The following is a 17907-nucleotide window of genomic DNA, read 5'->3' as shown; positions in this document are numbered from 1 at the left end:
CCCAACTTTTACTCCACACAGAAAGTACTTCTTGTTTTGTCTGGACCAGGAGATTTTCCAATTTCACACTGAGTCGTTTGGTCTAGTCTTCATACCCAAAGACTTTACCGGACTAATGAGAGTAGTTGCCACCCACCTAAGGTCACTGGGATTCCTCTCCTCCAGTATTTATATGACTGGTTGAACCATAGTGCCTCTTAGAGTCCCCCAGAGAAGATCTGTTTAACTGTTGGTTCATAGTGACCTGGCTGGACCTTACAGCAAACCCAGAAAACTAGTTCCATCTCAGGATTTCTTATGCATGGGGATGAATTTCATCTGGGGAACTTGGACTAATTGGCAGACCAGATTCCCCTAGGAAGCATACACTTGTGTCTTCACCAGTTTCACCTTCTGGTGAACTGGAAACCACACAGACATCCTCTGACAGCTCATACTTATCAAGGAATAGATTTTTACCACCACTTGAGTTGATGGGCAAATTGTGACGAGTTTCTGACCAGATTCCCCATGTACACCTCTGAACCTCCCTATCTGTTCACAGATGTGTCAGATTAAGGGTGGGGCACTAACTTGGAGCCAGAAGAGCTAGTTCTTTAGTATTCATGGTTCTGGGATGAATCTAACTTACATATAAACATTTTTAAATTGAAGGCCGTATTTTTTAGCCCTACAGGTCTGCATTAATCAAGTAAAGAGTCACTGTGTGATAGACTCCTCTGACAACACATCATTGGTAGTGTACCTCAGGCAACAAGAAGGTACACATGCTCCTTCTTGTTTTATGGAGGTTTGCAACCTCCTTCACTGGAAAACCTTGGAATGGATTATCCTTTTAGTTTGTCATACTCCAGCTCAGAACAATATTTTGTCAGGCAGTATGTCCAGGAGGGTCTAGGTAGTCCTTACATATAGGGGTCTCTTCACTAGTCTGTAGCAGAGTCTGTGTTCAGACTTGGTGGACTTGTTTGCAACAAGGCTAAACAACAAGCTCCTGTTTTGCAATTCCCCAGTTCCAGATTTCTGCACAACAGCCCAGAGATTCTCCACCTTCATCTACAGCAAACTGATAGGACATTTTATTGAGCAGAGTTGCAGAGTGCATTGTTCAGGCCAGGAGATGCTCCATATTGAAGTTCTTTGATGCCAAATGGATAACTTTTTGTGAGTACATCAGTCCTTGCTGTCCCTCTATGAGTGCAGTGGCTAATTTGATTCTGTTCCTATTTGAAGAGAAAGAATGCTTGGTTTCTACCTTTAAGGGCTATAGAGCAGCCCTTTCCAAGACACACTCAAATTTTCAAAAGGCATGAACATTGGTTTGGGTCCTCATATTATTGACCTTATCAGGTAGTTTGAACTGCAGAGACCAGTGTCTCACTCACTAGTGTTTTGGTGAATCTCAAGTGTTTTGGTCATTGAAAAAAAGTGAACCTTTAGATATTGCATTTTATGGAGAATCTTACTCTTAAAACTGATTTCTTGCTTTCCTTAGCATATACAAAATGAAAGAGCAAGTTTCAAGCCCAATGTATACAAGATATGTGAGATGAAGAGCAAGCTTTGAGCCAGATATGTTCAAGATAAGCGAGATGAAAGAGAAAACTTCAAGCCAAATGTATACATGATATATGAGATGAAGAGCAAGCTTCAAGCCAAATGTATTCAAGATGAGCGAGATGAAAGAGCAAGCTTCAAGCCAAATGTATACATGAATGTGAGATGAAGAGCAAGCTTCAAGCCAAATGCATTCAAGATAAGCGAGATGATAGAGCAAGCTTCATCACCAGTGTATACAAGATAGGTGAGATGAAAGAGCAAGCTTCAAGTCCAGTGTGTACAAGATATGTGAGATGAAATAGCAAGAAATATACAAGAAGGTTGTTCATGGTTCAGTGGCAATTATGAGTTTATTTCTCTCATTTGACAACTAGTTTTTTTGTTTTAGCAGACAACCAGCTTTCACAAAAGGTGGCACAAACAGATACCAACTTGCTGTAGTGGACATTCATACCATGAGTATATCTGTGTTTATAACAGTTTTTCAGGCCATCAGCCTCCTTCCACTCTTGCAAATTCAGGTATGCAACAGTGGCAGGAGAGTGTATTACTGATATTAAAATTGGCAGAAGGGGCAGTTAAACTAATATTACTTAAGTAATACTTGCCTGTCATTATTGCCAGATTACCTACTGCCACCTTGTTCTGATGTCCCAGAAGTAGTCTGCATTAGTAAAAAGGTGGATGCCTACTGTGCATGGGCCTTTGACATGGGGAACATACTGGGTCTGTGTTCTTCTAGTTCTGAACTTTCTAGAGCTTTCCATCACTGGGAGAATGGAATTGTTATTATGTATATGAGAGTGATTTCCATCGTGAAAAGTTAAGTTTTGCAATAATGAGAAGTACATCATTAAAATTAGTTTTACCCGTCTTCAGAGAATTACATTTTCATTGAAGCATTTATTACTGTTTCAAACAAAAAATAGCTGGTAGACTTAGCATTTTCATTTGTCATCACCACTCCACTTACACGCACACTTGCATAATCACAATCATATAGACATTAAGAAAGAAAAGTACATAAAGTTATTGTCTTTAAAATCTTTTGGACAATGGAATACAGTATTATATTGTAGTTGCTGACTTGTGTGCTGTGTTCATTGGAGAATATGAAGGTGATGCAGATGCAGTTAGTGCACATCTTCCTAGTTACTCATCTGAGACTGAACAGTATTGTCACCCAGACTTCCTCAAGGATATTGTTTAATTTTTCTCAGCATTGAAAATCTTTCTGCATTTGGCCTGATTCAGAATGATGATGGTATGTCAGTAGTTTTTTTGTACTCTAGAATGACTAATGTCTGTATGTTATTTGCAGTATGTGCATAGTATAAAATGCTCCTCCTTGCTGCTGCGCTTCACAAAGTCAAACTTCATCAAGCTGTAATTCTGAAATTTAGTTTTGATGGGCTTTGCTCACATTGCAGAGGGCTTGTTCTACTCGGAATCAAAATGCCATCTAGACATTTTGCCATCAAAAATACATCTTACTCCAACACTTCTCCTAAATCATTTTAATGACTGAAATAATCATGTTTTGCATTTTATGTATGAGTAAAATCAGATTTGAAAGAAACTTTATTGTCACACTCATGATACAGAATGTATTGGTATATTCCAGCAGTTGATATATATTTATCGATACAGCATATCATCCCAGAAAATATTGAGATGCCAACAGGCATCTCTAAGTCATTACACCTCAATTTATTGTTGTCTTTGGCAGACTTTATAATATGTCAAATCCGCACATATTAATGAGATGAAGGTATGTCGGGTTGGCTGAGGTTGTTACACTCGTAGATCTTGAGACTGATGTATGTACAGGCTTATAAGACAAGTCCAACTGCAGACTGCACAGACCCAGATCTCCCATCACATAATGTGTCGGCAGATCTGAGTTTGTTTAGTTTGTAAGGAGTAATAAATAGGACAAACAACATAGACCTTGATCTGCAGGGACATTATGCTACAAAAGATAAGGATCTGTTTTTTGCAGTTGGACTAAATATGTATGTGAGTATATATGATACAATTCTCATCCAGTTTCAATAAATGTCTACAGACTGTCACAAGATCACATGCTATGATCAGGATTATTATAACAGACCTTTCATTGTTTTCTATTCAGTGGAATTTTTTTAAGGGGTGTTATTTATCACAAAATAATTTGCAAGAGCAAAGCAATGGATGTATTAGTATCACCCCATTTTTTATTGGCTACAGTTTTGCACTTTGTGCAATTTTACTGTTTCACTGGATTAGTGGAGAGGTCATGCAGGGATCAATATCTAAAATCACTACACAAGATCAGTACCTGTTTAGATGGAGACAGGCACTGATGTCATGAACATAGACTGAAACCCATCATCTTTGTACACCACTAGGAGAGGCTTCCGAAACTATTGCTTTTGTACTATATAATTTCATTTTCTCAACCCATAGGTTTACTGGATGACATGGAGGAAACAGAATTTTCCCAGGAGTTACAGAAAAGCAGTGATCAGATGGCCATGGATCTACACAACACCTTACATCCTAAAGTGGTCAGTGGGAGTCCCATGATCAATGGCTACAGAAACAAAAGCCTTCAGAAATTTGAGGAAGAGGAGGCAATTTTGTAATTTTTCATTTTGTCCTTTGCCATTGCAGTGAAATGCAAATATTATCTGTGTTCTTTTATTTCACAGCAACATGGAAAATTGTATTGCATGGTACATGTGTCATAAATAGAACTTGCCATTGAATCATTTATTTTTGTGGGTATCAGTTTTGTAGATTTGTGAAAATAGTTTTTTTTTTTTTATGAGGACTTAAATTCATGACTGGGTGTGGTGTGCTTGTTTTCTTTAAAGATGGAACACCTATTGTAGGTCTAGCAATTTGAGATTTTGAAAGAAAATGGATAATTGTTATGCAAAAAATAAAGTGAATTATCATTTTATTTCATATTTTTGATATAAAACATATATAATATGAAAACATAAGGATCAGCCATTTAATTTTTGTGGGGTATGGGTGGGTGGGCATATTTTTCCAGCTCCCAGATAGCTTGCAGTAAAACAAATAAAATATCCTAGTTAAAAAGAAAGTCCCAGGACTCATCCCACTCCAACCCCAAATTAATTGATTGGTTGCTAATGTCTCAGATATGCCTTGAAATATCAGGTTCTTGGCACCCTGGAGTATTTCAGAGACATTTTGTTACACTGTTTTGTGGTTTGTGATTTTAGAACATGATCATTATAATGTTACATTTGTTTTTAATTGAGTTTGGAATTCATTTTACAAGTCTCACTGACTAAATTGTTTCATAAAGTTTATATGAAATAAACACACAATTATACGATCCTTTATTCATATACTTGTTCGCATTCAACCTGAGTACATTCAAAAGCAATGTGCTTGAAACAGGTCTTTTAGGTGTTGGTAGTACTTTGGAAAAACAACACAGACACAGAGACTTGTAAGGTTGAGCATAGCAATCAACATCTGAAGTACCTATTGTGTAGAGCAGCTAGTTTTGCATTTGAAGTGCTAAACTATGCAAGCCCCTGGGTAATCCAAGTTGATCTTTTAAAATTCCATAGCAACAGCTGCTACTGTAACATGAGACCACATATGTGGATTGCAGTGTTATTCATATATTATTCCTTCAGCTGTGATCCTTGTTTGGTAGTGGGCAGAATATTGCTGCATCAGCAGTTATAATCCATGGATTGCCAATATAACTTGCACACAAATTTACAACATGAAAAATTCTGTGACCAATCCATCTGCAGTCAGCAGGGGAAGGAGTATTCCAGGAAAAAACCATTTGAGTATTAAAATATAACCATATAAAATAGATTTAATTCTGCTTAAAGTGATATGGCAAATAATGATATATTGGTTATTTTGATGTACAGAGCACAGTCCCATCTGGTCTCTTGTCTACTCTCTGTCATAACTATAGTTGTGCATGTATTAATAGAATCTGTGTTGGGGTTTTCACCAAGACAAGGAAATCCCAATCAAGTGGTTACATTATTTGTCTCCCCATGAGGCTTTGCTGAGCAGGGAGACAAATATAAATGTAACATTGTGACTTGAATAATCTCCTTGTCTCTTTACAAACCCCCAAAAAAAAGACTATTTTTTGGACCCAATTTTGTCCATTTAAATTAAGATAACCCAGCACTTTTGCAAAATTGTTAGCACATTCAATGCACACAGTACTCATAAGGTAGTATTACTGCCTCACATTTTATATGTCATCTGGTCTTATACATTTTTGTGAAAATCTAATAATTAACTGAGTAGAATGTAGATATATCTGCTGCTGTTATAAAAGAAAAACCCCAGTTATAATTGTTATGTGTTGTAAGTATTGCACCATGAGCGTCTTGAGTCATGTGCTATTTTTCTTTAACACCATGCATTAGTACAAATATGTTAATGAGGGCAGTTGAGTGACCTTTTGATCCGAAATATGTAAGCTGTTTGCATGAGTTTTTTGAGAACATAGACGTCATATAAAAATAACAATAAATGATAAATATGATTATTAAAGGCAACTTTTGACTTCCCTCAGTTTTAATTTGAGAAAGTTCTATGGTAGCCAGGGATATGATGCTGGGTACACAGCTCAAAGAAGTGTATAATGACTGTAGTATGATTTATATGTGTTGGACTATTCTTGGAGAATTAGAGCTCAGTGTTGCTATCATATATAACTAACCTTTTCTTTGGAAAGGTTAAACTCGATGTGACATACAGGTATTGTAATTGATATTGGTTGTAAATTTACCACCATGTATAATTAAAGACCAAACAATACCATGCTGATAGCAATGTGAGGAGATTTCTACTTAAAGATTTTCTCGAAAATTTGTATTTCTGTTCTGGATATATTTAGTCACAATATTGTGATCTTGGTACAGTTTGGACATAACAGTTCCATTCAGCTGGTTCAGTTCATGCAAATACTGGAACATGTCTGTTAGATGCCAGTTTAGTACATATTTCTAAAAAAGGGTGTTTATTACTTGATCTGTAACATTGTTTAAAACAGTTTCCAGCACATTTCTAGCAGCAATGTACCGTATATACTCGCTTATAAGTCAAGTCAAACTGTAAACAACAAAGATCATAATCTGTCGTAACATAATGCATTTGCAAATTAGGGTCTTTGTTTTTTGTTATACTGATTACTCCTTACAGACTGCACAGACCCAAATCTGCTGGCATATTATTCAATGTCAAATCAGATTCTTTGCAATTTGCAGTTGGACTCAACATATAAGTGAGTATATTTGGTAGTTAACCTTCACAGCATGCATATGGTACATACTAGTGGCATGCATTACCAGGGCTTTTTTGTGATTGTGCAGACTGAGCTATTATGACTGCATTGAGTGTTTATCATTGTAACTGTCTAAAACAGTAATGACACATGAGAGCTAAGGTTACTATAAACAGTTTATTCAGTAAAATGATCATGTCTTAAGCATGCCAGTTTGATCTTGAATTCCACTCCCAGTCATCAAAACCAAATCTACTACAAGTTCAAGTTCTGCAGCTGATATTGGTTTTTGAACTGTAACAGCTGCCACATGTTCCTTTTATGTTGCAGGCAGATCAATGGGGAGATATTTTAGGGTGTAGGTATTGCTGTGGGGCAAGTTGAGAGGGAGGTGGGTGTTTATTGATTCTTTGTTGCTCTGTGTTATCTTGCCATGAACTTTACAAATTAAATCAGTTGCTGCTTGATAAAGGAATAAAGTTTTTCTGGCTGGGGTATTCTGAAAACAGACAAATCAGCACTTCAGATGGCCATAACTTGCAAAACTTGGCACTAAATATAATATGGATCACTTCATTTGCATTTAAATAAGGTATGCATTCTAAATCACTAATCATCGCAAATATATTTTTGTGTAACCCTGAGGGTTTCCTTCACAGTGTAATATGTAATTTTTGTTTGAATCAATTTTGCTCAGAACAAAGATTATTTGTATTTTGTTCATCCTAAAACTTCATCTTCCAAATATTGTTTTTTAGTTAACATAAGTATTTTATTTGAACATCTCCATGTTGTGCATAATTAAATACCAATGATTTTTACGAAATTATGTCAAATTATCTTATGTGAATTGAATTTAAAATTGTTTTTCCATATCTAATACGAAATATACTTATTTGTTTTGAATAACTTTTGGTCAAACATAGTATTAGAAAAGTTTATTTTTGCAGTTATAAAACATGATTCTATGACCTCAAAAAGCAAATATAGTATATTTTTTTGTGTTATTTGTTGTGAAAGGGGTCTTCATTCATCAGCTGTATACTAGATGGTGGGTAGCTGTTCTAAGCAACCAGCAGCATGTTCTCTTTTCTAGCAGATTGAGTGATTGATGAAAAGCAGTCATATAGTGATTGTACCTTTGTCTTGCATCTACGTGCTTTTTTAAAAATCTCATCTGGCTATATGGTCAAGTGATCTTTAGGTATGGCCCTTCGTTTTTCATGTATTGTCTCCTTTGCATCATCCATTTCAAATCGATATCTAAATCTTTTTCTAAAACACACTTTGCACATGATTTTATGTGTAGCATTCTGGCATCAAGGTCTTTTATATTTTAGTGGATGCCAATCTATCAATCAATTTTGCTGTCGTTACTAATTTGGGCATGTCACTATTTTAGGTAATCTTATAGATGTTCAAAATCCAATATATATATATATATATATATATATATATAAAGTTTTAAATCTGACTTTTGTTCCTAAGCTTAAGCAAAAAAAGTTAAAAAAGAGATTCTTGCTTTACTTTACTCTGTTTCTTATAAAATGCTTTGCACTAATATTAAGAATTCCTAACATTATCTCAGAAATTACATTGTTGCTAGAATAGTATTCGTTCCTTTGTTGACTAGGCTGTCAGACAATTAGGTATATAATAGTATATGTTCCTTTATTGAATAGGGTGTCAGACAATTAGGTATAGAATAGTATCTATTCCTTTGTTAAATAGGATGTCAGACAGATATAGAATAGTATCTATTTTTTTGTTGAATAGGATGTCAGAAAATTAGGTATAGAATATTTTTTCATCATAGTAATAATGTTTTACTTGCGAGACATAGGTATTACTTATTCTGACAACATCCTCATTGTTGTTACAGTTGTCATATTGTCAGTTGTTTCCAGCAGGTCTGACATCAGTGTAAAATTGCATCATTTACCTTAATTTATATAAAACTTTTAGATTTACAGTCAGGAAAATTAGCTGACAATGACCAGCTATTTCATGCATCATTAATTCTGTATGTTTCACAGTTACCAGCTATTTCATGCATCATTAATTCTGTATGTTTGACAGTGACCAGCTATTTCATGCATCATTAATTCTCTATGTTTCAGTGACCAGCTATTTCATGCATCATTAATTCTGTATGTTTCACAATGACCAGCTATTTCATGCATCATTAATTCTGCATGTTTCTGCATTCAGGTCCAGCTTTCTGACACTTTTACTAGCGCAGTCATAAAATGTAATTAATGATTGAATTAATTTCAGGACAAATATTCAAATCTTTGAAAAGTTCAAATTATATTGAACTAGTTATTAACTTTATTGGCTATGGAAAGTTAATGGATTAATGCATTGGTGAAGCAGTCAAAGGCATGGTATTTTCTGTGAAATTCTCGTTTGTGAAGTTATATTAGATTTGCTGACATTATTTTAAAACCAGTCAATGCACATAGTATACAAGTGAACCAAATATTTGTCATTATTAATTTTAATATGAATATAGGTTGATATTTTTAATCCTTAGTCTTAAAGTTAATTCAGAAGTTTTGCTTTTTAACTTAATTGATCATACAATAGAAGAGCTTACAAGATTATTGGGGCCCCGAGTGGCCGAGTGGTCTAAAGCGCTCTCCGTTACGGATCACTGCCGTCTCACCTCTGTCTGCATGGGTTCGAGTCTCGGATTCGGCCAATGTGGATATGTGAGAAAGCTTGCCAGTAGCTTCTCGAGGGTTGGTGGTTCTTTCTGCGGATTTCCCGGGTTCTTCCTCCACCATTAATACTGGCTGCCATGTATAGCCTATTGTGTGCTGAAAAATGGTGTTAAACCCTACAACAACAACAATACAAGATTATTTTTTTTGTCCATTGTCCATTTGTTAGCACAAGATTGTTATCACTACTCCTCCTAAACTGCTTGGAGGATTGTAATGAAATTTTACCTGTACACATTTATCCTAAGGTCTAGTTATTCCTGAATGAAACTGGTGCTGTCCTGATATTCAATATGGGTGCCACAATGACTATCTTGAAAATCTGGTTATTACTACTCCGCCTGAATGGATAATCTTAATCAACAAAGAGCTTTAACTAGAAGACTTTTTTGACATATTTATCTCAAGGTCTAGTCAGTCCTAAGGGGGTGTTCACCAATTATTATGTACTTTTGAGAGAGTGACATATGTAAGGTGAAGTTGTTTGCATTTGAAACATGCACAGTGGAGAGAAGGTTGACATCCCTCTATGTTACTGTGATGTTATGTGGCTGACATTTCTTTGGATATTGTACTTTGGAAATTGTACATGATCTAAGCACACGGCTAACTAAAATGACTGCTCCCTTATGCTGAAAAAAATCAGCCTGAATTAGTATTAAAATAGGGAAAATGAATTTTGCCCAACTTGACAATACCAGCTTCTGAAAGTGCAGTGGATGAATTACTACATATATAAAGTGTAAAAAAAAGTTATTGGCTCTTTTTTTACCTATGAAGTCCAGGAAGTGAAAATGACCAAGCGGAGCTAGCAGTTTTTGAAAGGTGCACATCTGGAGTAAGGCCAAGCTGTATACTCTATAACCCATATTATACCCATCAAGCATACACCAAAATAAAGGGAATTAAAGGTTCTTTGAACAATACCTAAGATATACAAGGTCTTTTTTAAATAGCCAGTATAACCAGTGAGGAAGCCCGGGGAAATTATTTTTCTTTAAAATTCTAACCCTATGCAGAATATGAAACTGTAGAGCGCCACTTAAATGAAATCAGTGCCCATCTTATGTTCAGTATGGCCATCACAGCATCCATTTTGAAAATGTTATTATCACTACTCCTTTTGATCCAAAAGATATATATCAACAAAGCATTTTCACCCGAAGACTTCACATGGCATCCAGATGGTTCCAAATGAAAATGGTGTTGATTATTTATCCAATATAGGCACCACAGAAATGGCCATCTTCAAAATCTTATTATTACTACTTGAGTGGAGGGTCATATCAACATAGGGTTTTAAAAAAAGTCTTCTTATGATGTTTAGTTTGTCCCATGGTACTGATTTGACATGCTTTGTAACCACCATGGCAGCCATCTTTAAAATATTATCACTATTACTCCTAAATGGGAAAAAACTCTTATCCACCTGGCCATATGGAGTCTTCAGGAAAATAATAATTATGCTATCTACTTTGTCTTAAATTAAACATGGTGATGATTTAACATCAAATATAACCACATTGGTGGCCATCTTGAAAATATTTTATTGCTCCAAAATTGATTATCATATATCAAGATAGGGTTTTCACCAAGACTTCTTATGATATCTAGTTGGTCCTAAATGCAAATGATGCCAATATCATTATCACATATTGCTGCCACAATGGTGTTTTTAAAATCTTGTGACAGTTACACCTTCTAAATGGATGGTCACATTGGCACGGGTTTCCACTAAGGCGTCTAATGATGCCTGGTTTGCTCTAAATAAAAGTGATGCTATCTTACATCTGTGATGGCCACCACAGTGGCTAATTTAAAAATCTTATGCTTAAAACTATTGGAGATGGCTTCAACATTTAGCAGTGAATAAGAAGAAATGCCTTCTTGAATTTCTGGAAATCATTTTCTCTCAGTATCAGTCAGTTTATGGGTCTCTTGCCTTTTCACAGGGTGTATTATGCTATTTCACCACCATCTGTTCATTAACTTTTCCTTTTCTACACAATAAATTCAGTTTTGCATCAGCTACAGTTACCAAACTTTGTGGATGTAAAAGGTCAAAGTCTTTGAGTGAAAGAAGAAAAATCGCTTCTGCACAATAACAGGAGTTCTTGCACTTAAGGTATTAAAGAGGCGTATTGATTTTGAGGTAAAAACCGTTGTGACCTAAAGTAAAATGGATTTTGCAAAATAACGTTTGTTCTAGAGTAGGTTCCTTGGCCAACTTTGTTAATGTTTTTGATGGTCAGTATTTAGGGCAGTAAAGAAACCTATAGATATGGTTAAAAGATGAATAATGCTTTTGGCACTGAGTTTTGATTCAGTAACTTTAGTTAATGATCACATACCTTGACCATGAGTCAAAGTCAGTCCAACCCATTGGTCAGTAATCTCCAGAATCAACCTTACCCTACTAGTGCCTAAAGAAAGAACTATTAGACATGGGGCAGGCATATAATGTTCTGTTTATACTACTCTTGTTTTATGTAAAGCATGCAGTTTTTTACAAAATCATTAAATCAACTTTTTGTACATCCTTTTTTTGTTTGTTAAGATGTCTGATGCTGTTTATATTAACAAAACAATATTGGTTCAACATGACCAGATAAACAATTTGAAAAACTTAAAACAAATAATGCTTGGTTTCGTGTTTTGATTGTGGATCAGCATACTGGTACATGTATAAATACATTTAGAGAGCAGTATACTTGTATAAATGCACTATACATATATTTATAGAGCAGCATACATATAGAGATACAATGTATTTAGCGAGCATTGTACATGTATAAATGTGCTGTACATATATTTATTGAGTAGCATACATATGTAGATACAATGTATTTAGAGAGCAGCAAACGTGCTTAAATACAGTGTATCTGGAGAGCAGCATACATGTATAAATACATTGTATCTAAAGTGGCTTTCATCATAAAAGTAACAAGCTATTTGTTTTAAACACTATGGAGAAGGAAAATGACCTGTAAAGCTTGCTGTTGTCATATTTCAGAAATACTGTGCTGGACACGCTCAGTGTTTACTTTATTGTCACATAAGTTTGCTTTCACCCACTACCAATGATATATTCAATCAGGTATGAACTCACATCTCTACACTGGAATATACAGTATTGTTCCACATAAAAAAAACCCCGCTACAAATGATGATATATTAAAAAATATCATTCTAATATTGTTGAAACAAGAGTTACTGAATAGTAAACAAACCTGATGTATGTGGTATGGAACTGATATTGATCATGGTTCTTCAATGTATATTAAATGTATATGTACAGTATGTGTATGATTTTTGCATTCCTTATATAAGCCCATTCATTGCAGTTGCCCAGAAAAATGTCGCCAGCACATTCCACATCATATATATACTTTGATGTTTAATTGTAATACATGCAAATTGACATATAATTCCAATTGTCACATGCCAGACTTTTTCAAGAAATTTTGAAGTTGTAAAAGTGTTGCCTATTACTGTAAATCTTTATATGTAATAAACTTTTGAAAAAGTAGCAGTGTAAGCTGAATGAATAGAATCCTGTCAGAATGAGACAAGGGCTACTTTAGATACCTGCTTTAATGTGCAAGATATTAAAGAGCTAGCCACAGCATCAACTTGTCCTGAGTCAGTATTTGATTAGTTATTCATGCTGAGTAATCATCTTTATTATCCATTCTGTGTTGAATACCAGTGTAATAAATTCATTTAAAAATGATTATGAAACCAGAAAAAAATTTAACTAAAACGTGCAGACTTCTCTGGCAATTTTCAGTCTGTTTCGAACTTTGAGGCATGTAAGAGTGCATAATAATAATAATAATAATAATGAGGACTTTATATAGCGCCTAATCTTTAGAAGCTCTAAGAGCTTTACAGCATTAGACAACACCTATAAGATAAAAAACATAATAATATTATTACAAAAACAAACACCATGAAATTAGAAAAACATTAAAAAAAGTAAAAAAAACATGCTGAGAATATTTCAGGTAGGAAACATTATTAGGTCTTTAAGTTTGTTCTTGCAGTCGAAATAAGTGAGTTTTGAGAGCCCTCTTGAATGTGATCACTGTGTCTTTGTGTCTACGTTCAGTGGGCAATTCATTCCACGTTGCTGGGCCCTGGTATGCAAAAGAACGCTGTCCATATGACTTTGTTTTCATAGTGGGAATAATGAGTATTCGATTGTCAGAAGAGGAGCGTAAGTATCTTGCTGGTGTGTACACATGGGTGAGGTCGGATAGGTATGTTGGACTAGAGTCAGACAGTGAAACATAGCACAGAGAGCAAATTTTGTGTTCGATTCTGGATCGAATGGATAGCCAGTGTAGGGTGCAGAGCAGCGGGGAGGTGTGCTCTGATCGTGGTACTCTAAGCATGATCCGAGCAGCTGTGTTTTGAACTTTTTGAAGTTTCTGGAGTAGATATTGAGATGAACCAGACAGAATTGAGTTACAATAGTCCAGTCTTGAAAGTACTAATGAACACACAAGTGTTTTAGTGGCATCAACTGAAAGATATTTGTGAATGGAGCTGATGCGTCTCAGCTCAAGATATGCAGCCTTGCATATGTTCATGACATGTTGGTGCAATGTGAGAGTACTGTCCAGAGTAAGACCTAGGTTTCATACTGATTGTGTGAATTTAAGGTTGGCATTGCTGATATTTATTGTTTGAGGTAAAGGATGTGAATGAGAAAGTCTTTGTGTTGTGATCAGAATGGCCTTAGTTTTATCATCATTCATCTGCAGCTTGTTACATGTCATCCATGATTTCACATCAGAAATGAACCTCTCTACACCTTGGATGGTAGCATCAACTTCAGTTGGGTGGCTAGATTTGTATATTTGGGTGTCATCAGCTTACAATTGGTGAGACACTGGATGATGATCTATGACACTTGAGAGTGACTGAGTGTACAGAATGAAGAGAACAGGTCCAAGAACAGACCCCTGTGGAACACCAACTGGGCTGGAGTGTATTCCATTTGCAGATACAGTTTGTGTCCTGTTGACCAAGTAGGACTTGAACCCCAGTAAGGCTGTATCATGAATGCCAAATACATGCTGGAGACGGAGAAGTAATATATCATGGTCTATTGTGTCAAATGCTGCAGACAAATCAAAGAGGCTGAGGACTGTAATCTTTCCGCTATCCAACGCAGAGAGAATGTCATTAACTACTTTTAGAAGAGTAGTTTCAGTACTGTGGCAAGGGCGATATGCAGATTGTACATTGCTAAAAAGACTGTTTGAATTTAGACGAGATACAAGCTGGGATAGAACAACCTTTACTGAGATTTTTGATATGAATGGGAGATTAGAAACTGGGCGGTAGTTCTTTAAATCGTTATGGTCTAGTGATGGTTTCTTCAGCAGAGGCTTTACAATGGCAGTTTTGAAAAATGATGGGAATTCCACGGATGAGAGAGAGGTATTAATAACATCAGTTAGTGAAGGCAATACTGGATCTAAGCACTCAAGCAGCAGTGATGTTGGAATTGGATCAAGTTCACATGACTTTGGTGCACTCTTCATCAGGATTGTACGTACAAAATCCATAGAGACAGGTTCAAATGCTGCTAATGGTTGCCGCTCAAATTCTGTATTCCAACTGTATGGTGACGACGAGTCAATTGAAATTGTGGTGTCAAGCTTATCTCTAATGGTTTGTACTTTGTCACAGAAGAAATTTGCAAACATGTCCAGAAGGTCGACTGGAGAGAAGGTAGTTGGAAGTGGTGTTGATTTGTCCCTTGACATTAGCTTGTTAGTAATCTCGAAGAGTTCTTTGCAGCTGGAACTTTCCATGATCTTAGTAGTATAGTGGGCTGATTTCGCTGCATGGACTATATTTGTGACATTCTTCTTAGCGACTTCATAGGTTTGCTTATGAATAGTGAGTCTGGTGGAAAGCCAGAGCCTCTCAGCTTTACGGCGGTCTCTTTTAGCAGTGCGAAGCTGGTCCCCAACGCTGCTATACCATGGAGAACACTTCTGAATTGATACTCTGCACTTGGTAGCTGGGGCATGTTTGTCAAGCAATGAACGCAGTCAGTTATTGAGTTGTTCTGCGGTAGGAGGTAAGCAAGTTGTTAGGTTAGCTTGGATGACGTGCATTAGTTTGGTTCTATTTATCATACGGAGGTTTCTCTTAGTAGCAGATAAAGGTGGAGGGTTAGGGACTGATACATCAAGATGGCATATAATGCAGAGGTGATCTGATGCAAGGTCATGGGATACCAGGGAGGACTGTAGAATGTTATCATCAGGTCTATGAAGAATCCAGTCTAAAATGTGACCATGTTTATGGGTGGTTTGGTTAACTGACTGACTGAGGTTGAAAACATTAATGGAATCTACGAGTTTTAATGTATCTGAGTTTCCGGGACAGTCAAAGTGAAAGTTGAAATCTCCAAGAATAATCAGGTTGCCACCTATTGAATTTTCATAGTCCAGGTTTTAGTATTTTAATTTTTATCCATTATTTCATGTGATTAATACAAGCTTTTGCATTGTTTAATTTCAAGTACTCTGGTTGGAAATGAACCGAAATGTTTTAAAATTCAAATATTTAAACTTAGATAATTCATTTCTGGGGTATTGTTATTTAATTACACAGTAATTTTGTTATGTAGGGCAGCTCATTACAATATTTCTTAAAATGGAGTTGGGGGGGGGAAGAGTTTCTGTTGGATAGCAGTTTCAGACAAGATTTGCAAGTAATCCATTAAAAAGTTCAGTAAATTTCTTCAGGTATTTATTGAAAAATCACTCCTGATATGTCTATGTCTTTGAGTAAATGCAAACAATTTCATGGTGGTCCTATTTATTATAACAACTTGATATACATGTATTTTCTTCAATACCAAAAGTTGACAAAAAAATTGTGAAATGTACGTTTTTTTATACTTTTCACTGGTATAAATTACCATATGTGTAATGTACTGGAAAATCAGTACAGTGCTATTCAGCTTAAAATTTCAAGCAAATGGCTTTGGCTAAGATCTGCTGATGCATTATGGGACAACAGACTGGGTTTATGCTGTTTGTTGTCCATTAATTGCAGGTAAGTATGGTAGGTTATCAAATTGGATGATATGAAACTGAAAATTGATACTTTAAATCTTCAAATAGGCAAATTTCTCTCGTCATGCACCTTACATTTTTATGGCAGAATTAATTTGCATATGCTCAGACTCCTAATTTTCATTCCAAAGAATGTAAAGTTATCAATGTAATAAAAGTCATTCAGATGACAAAACTGTATCCTATTTAATGGATGATAATCGTGGTTGTTGCGTGGAAATGATTTACATAACTGACTTTTATTAATATTGTATTGTATATACAGTAAAGTTATCACTGAAAATGTAAATGCAAATAGCTTTTGCTCTTGTTTGTATTTTATCAAGTTTGCTATGTAAACTGCTTTTTCAGTTTGTTATCTCACTACATTTGAATGCTTTTCCCATGGTCATACTGTATACACATCTTTTATCTTATTAATCAGGTTATGGACCAAAAATAATTTTCCTATCAAAAAGAAATGACAGTGAATGTAAATAGCATTCAACTTCTGGCAGTGTTTAGCTTTGCCATGTGCTTGACTAAATGTGTGTAACTGACCCAGTCATAGTGTTAAACCCACAGCTGTCTGTGTATTGTGCAGTGAAAGATTTGACCTTTTGCTGTTGAAATTGAGATGCATGTTATATATGAACATAAATTGTCATTAAAAAGAAAGTTTGTATGTATTAAATGCATGCAATTGAAATCTGCACATTCATAAAAAAATGCATATCCCTCCCATTTAAATTTAACAAATCTGTATTTGTTTTTTGTATTGTTGCTTTCAGGCAGATGATGATAACATTCACCTATCCTGGTGAGTGCATGTTTTTCCAAAATCAAACAAGTTGACAAATTTTCTGACATTACCTTCCTAATGTTAATCACATATATTTCTAATGAAATAAGTATTTTCTGAATATTGTTCTGTTGCTCAATCTTTCAGATTCTTGTTGCTTGTGATCTCTAATAAATTAATGGTTGATTCAGCCAATAGGCTCATGTTACTGTGAATCAAGCTGATCAAACTTCTGTGAAGTTTATCATGTTGTGTTACATTTCATAATTCAATAAATGTACTGGTACATTGCATCACTGTCTGTGTGGTTTACTAATTTATAATCCATGTCACTATTAGTATTACCTTTTCCAACAGATGCTTTGAATACCCCGTTTGTAACTGTGTCATTATAGTGATCAGGTTGAGTATTACTTTTTGTATAAAAAAACCCCCAAAACAGAAGAA

General features: G+C 35.4%; 1 protein-coding gene across 1 annotated transcript in view; it reads left to right on the top strand.

Moving 5' to 3' along the window:
• Positions 1-17753, top strand: part of LOC149805068 (uncharacterized) — a 79650-nt gene extending 61897 nt beyond the window's left edge. The window contains exon 5 of the mRNA XM_089947024.1: positions 4009-17753. Within this exon, the coding sequence (XP_089803150.1) occupies positions 4009-4187 (179 nt within the window). The 3' untranslated portion in view covers positions 4188-17753. The remainder of the gene's footprint in view (positions 1-4008) is intronic.
• Positions 17754-17907: the final 154 nt, after the last annotated feature.

This window comes from Sinohyriopsis cumingii, chromosome 2, assembly GCF_028554795.1.
Source record: "Sinohyriopsis cumingii isolate HCF-2022 chromosome 2, ASM2855479v2, whole genome shotgun sequence".
In the NCBI taxonomy this organism is placed as follows: domain Eukaryota; kingdom Metazoa; phylum Mollusca; class Bivalvia; order Unionida; family Unionidae; genus Sinohyriopsis; species Sinohyriopsis cumingii.
Note: the sequence above shows the minus strand (reverse complement) of the source record. Positions and strands in the feature narration are given on the sequence as shown.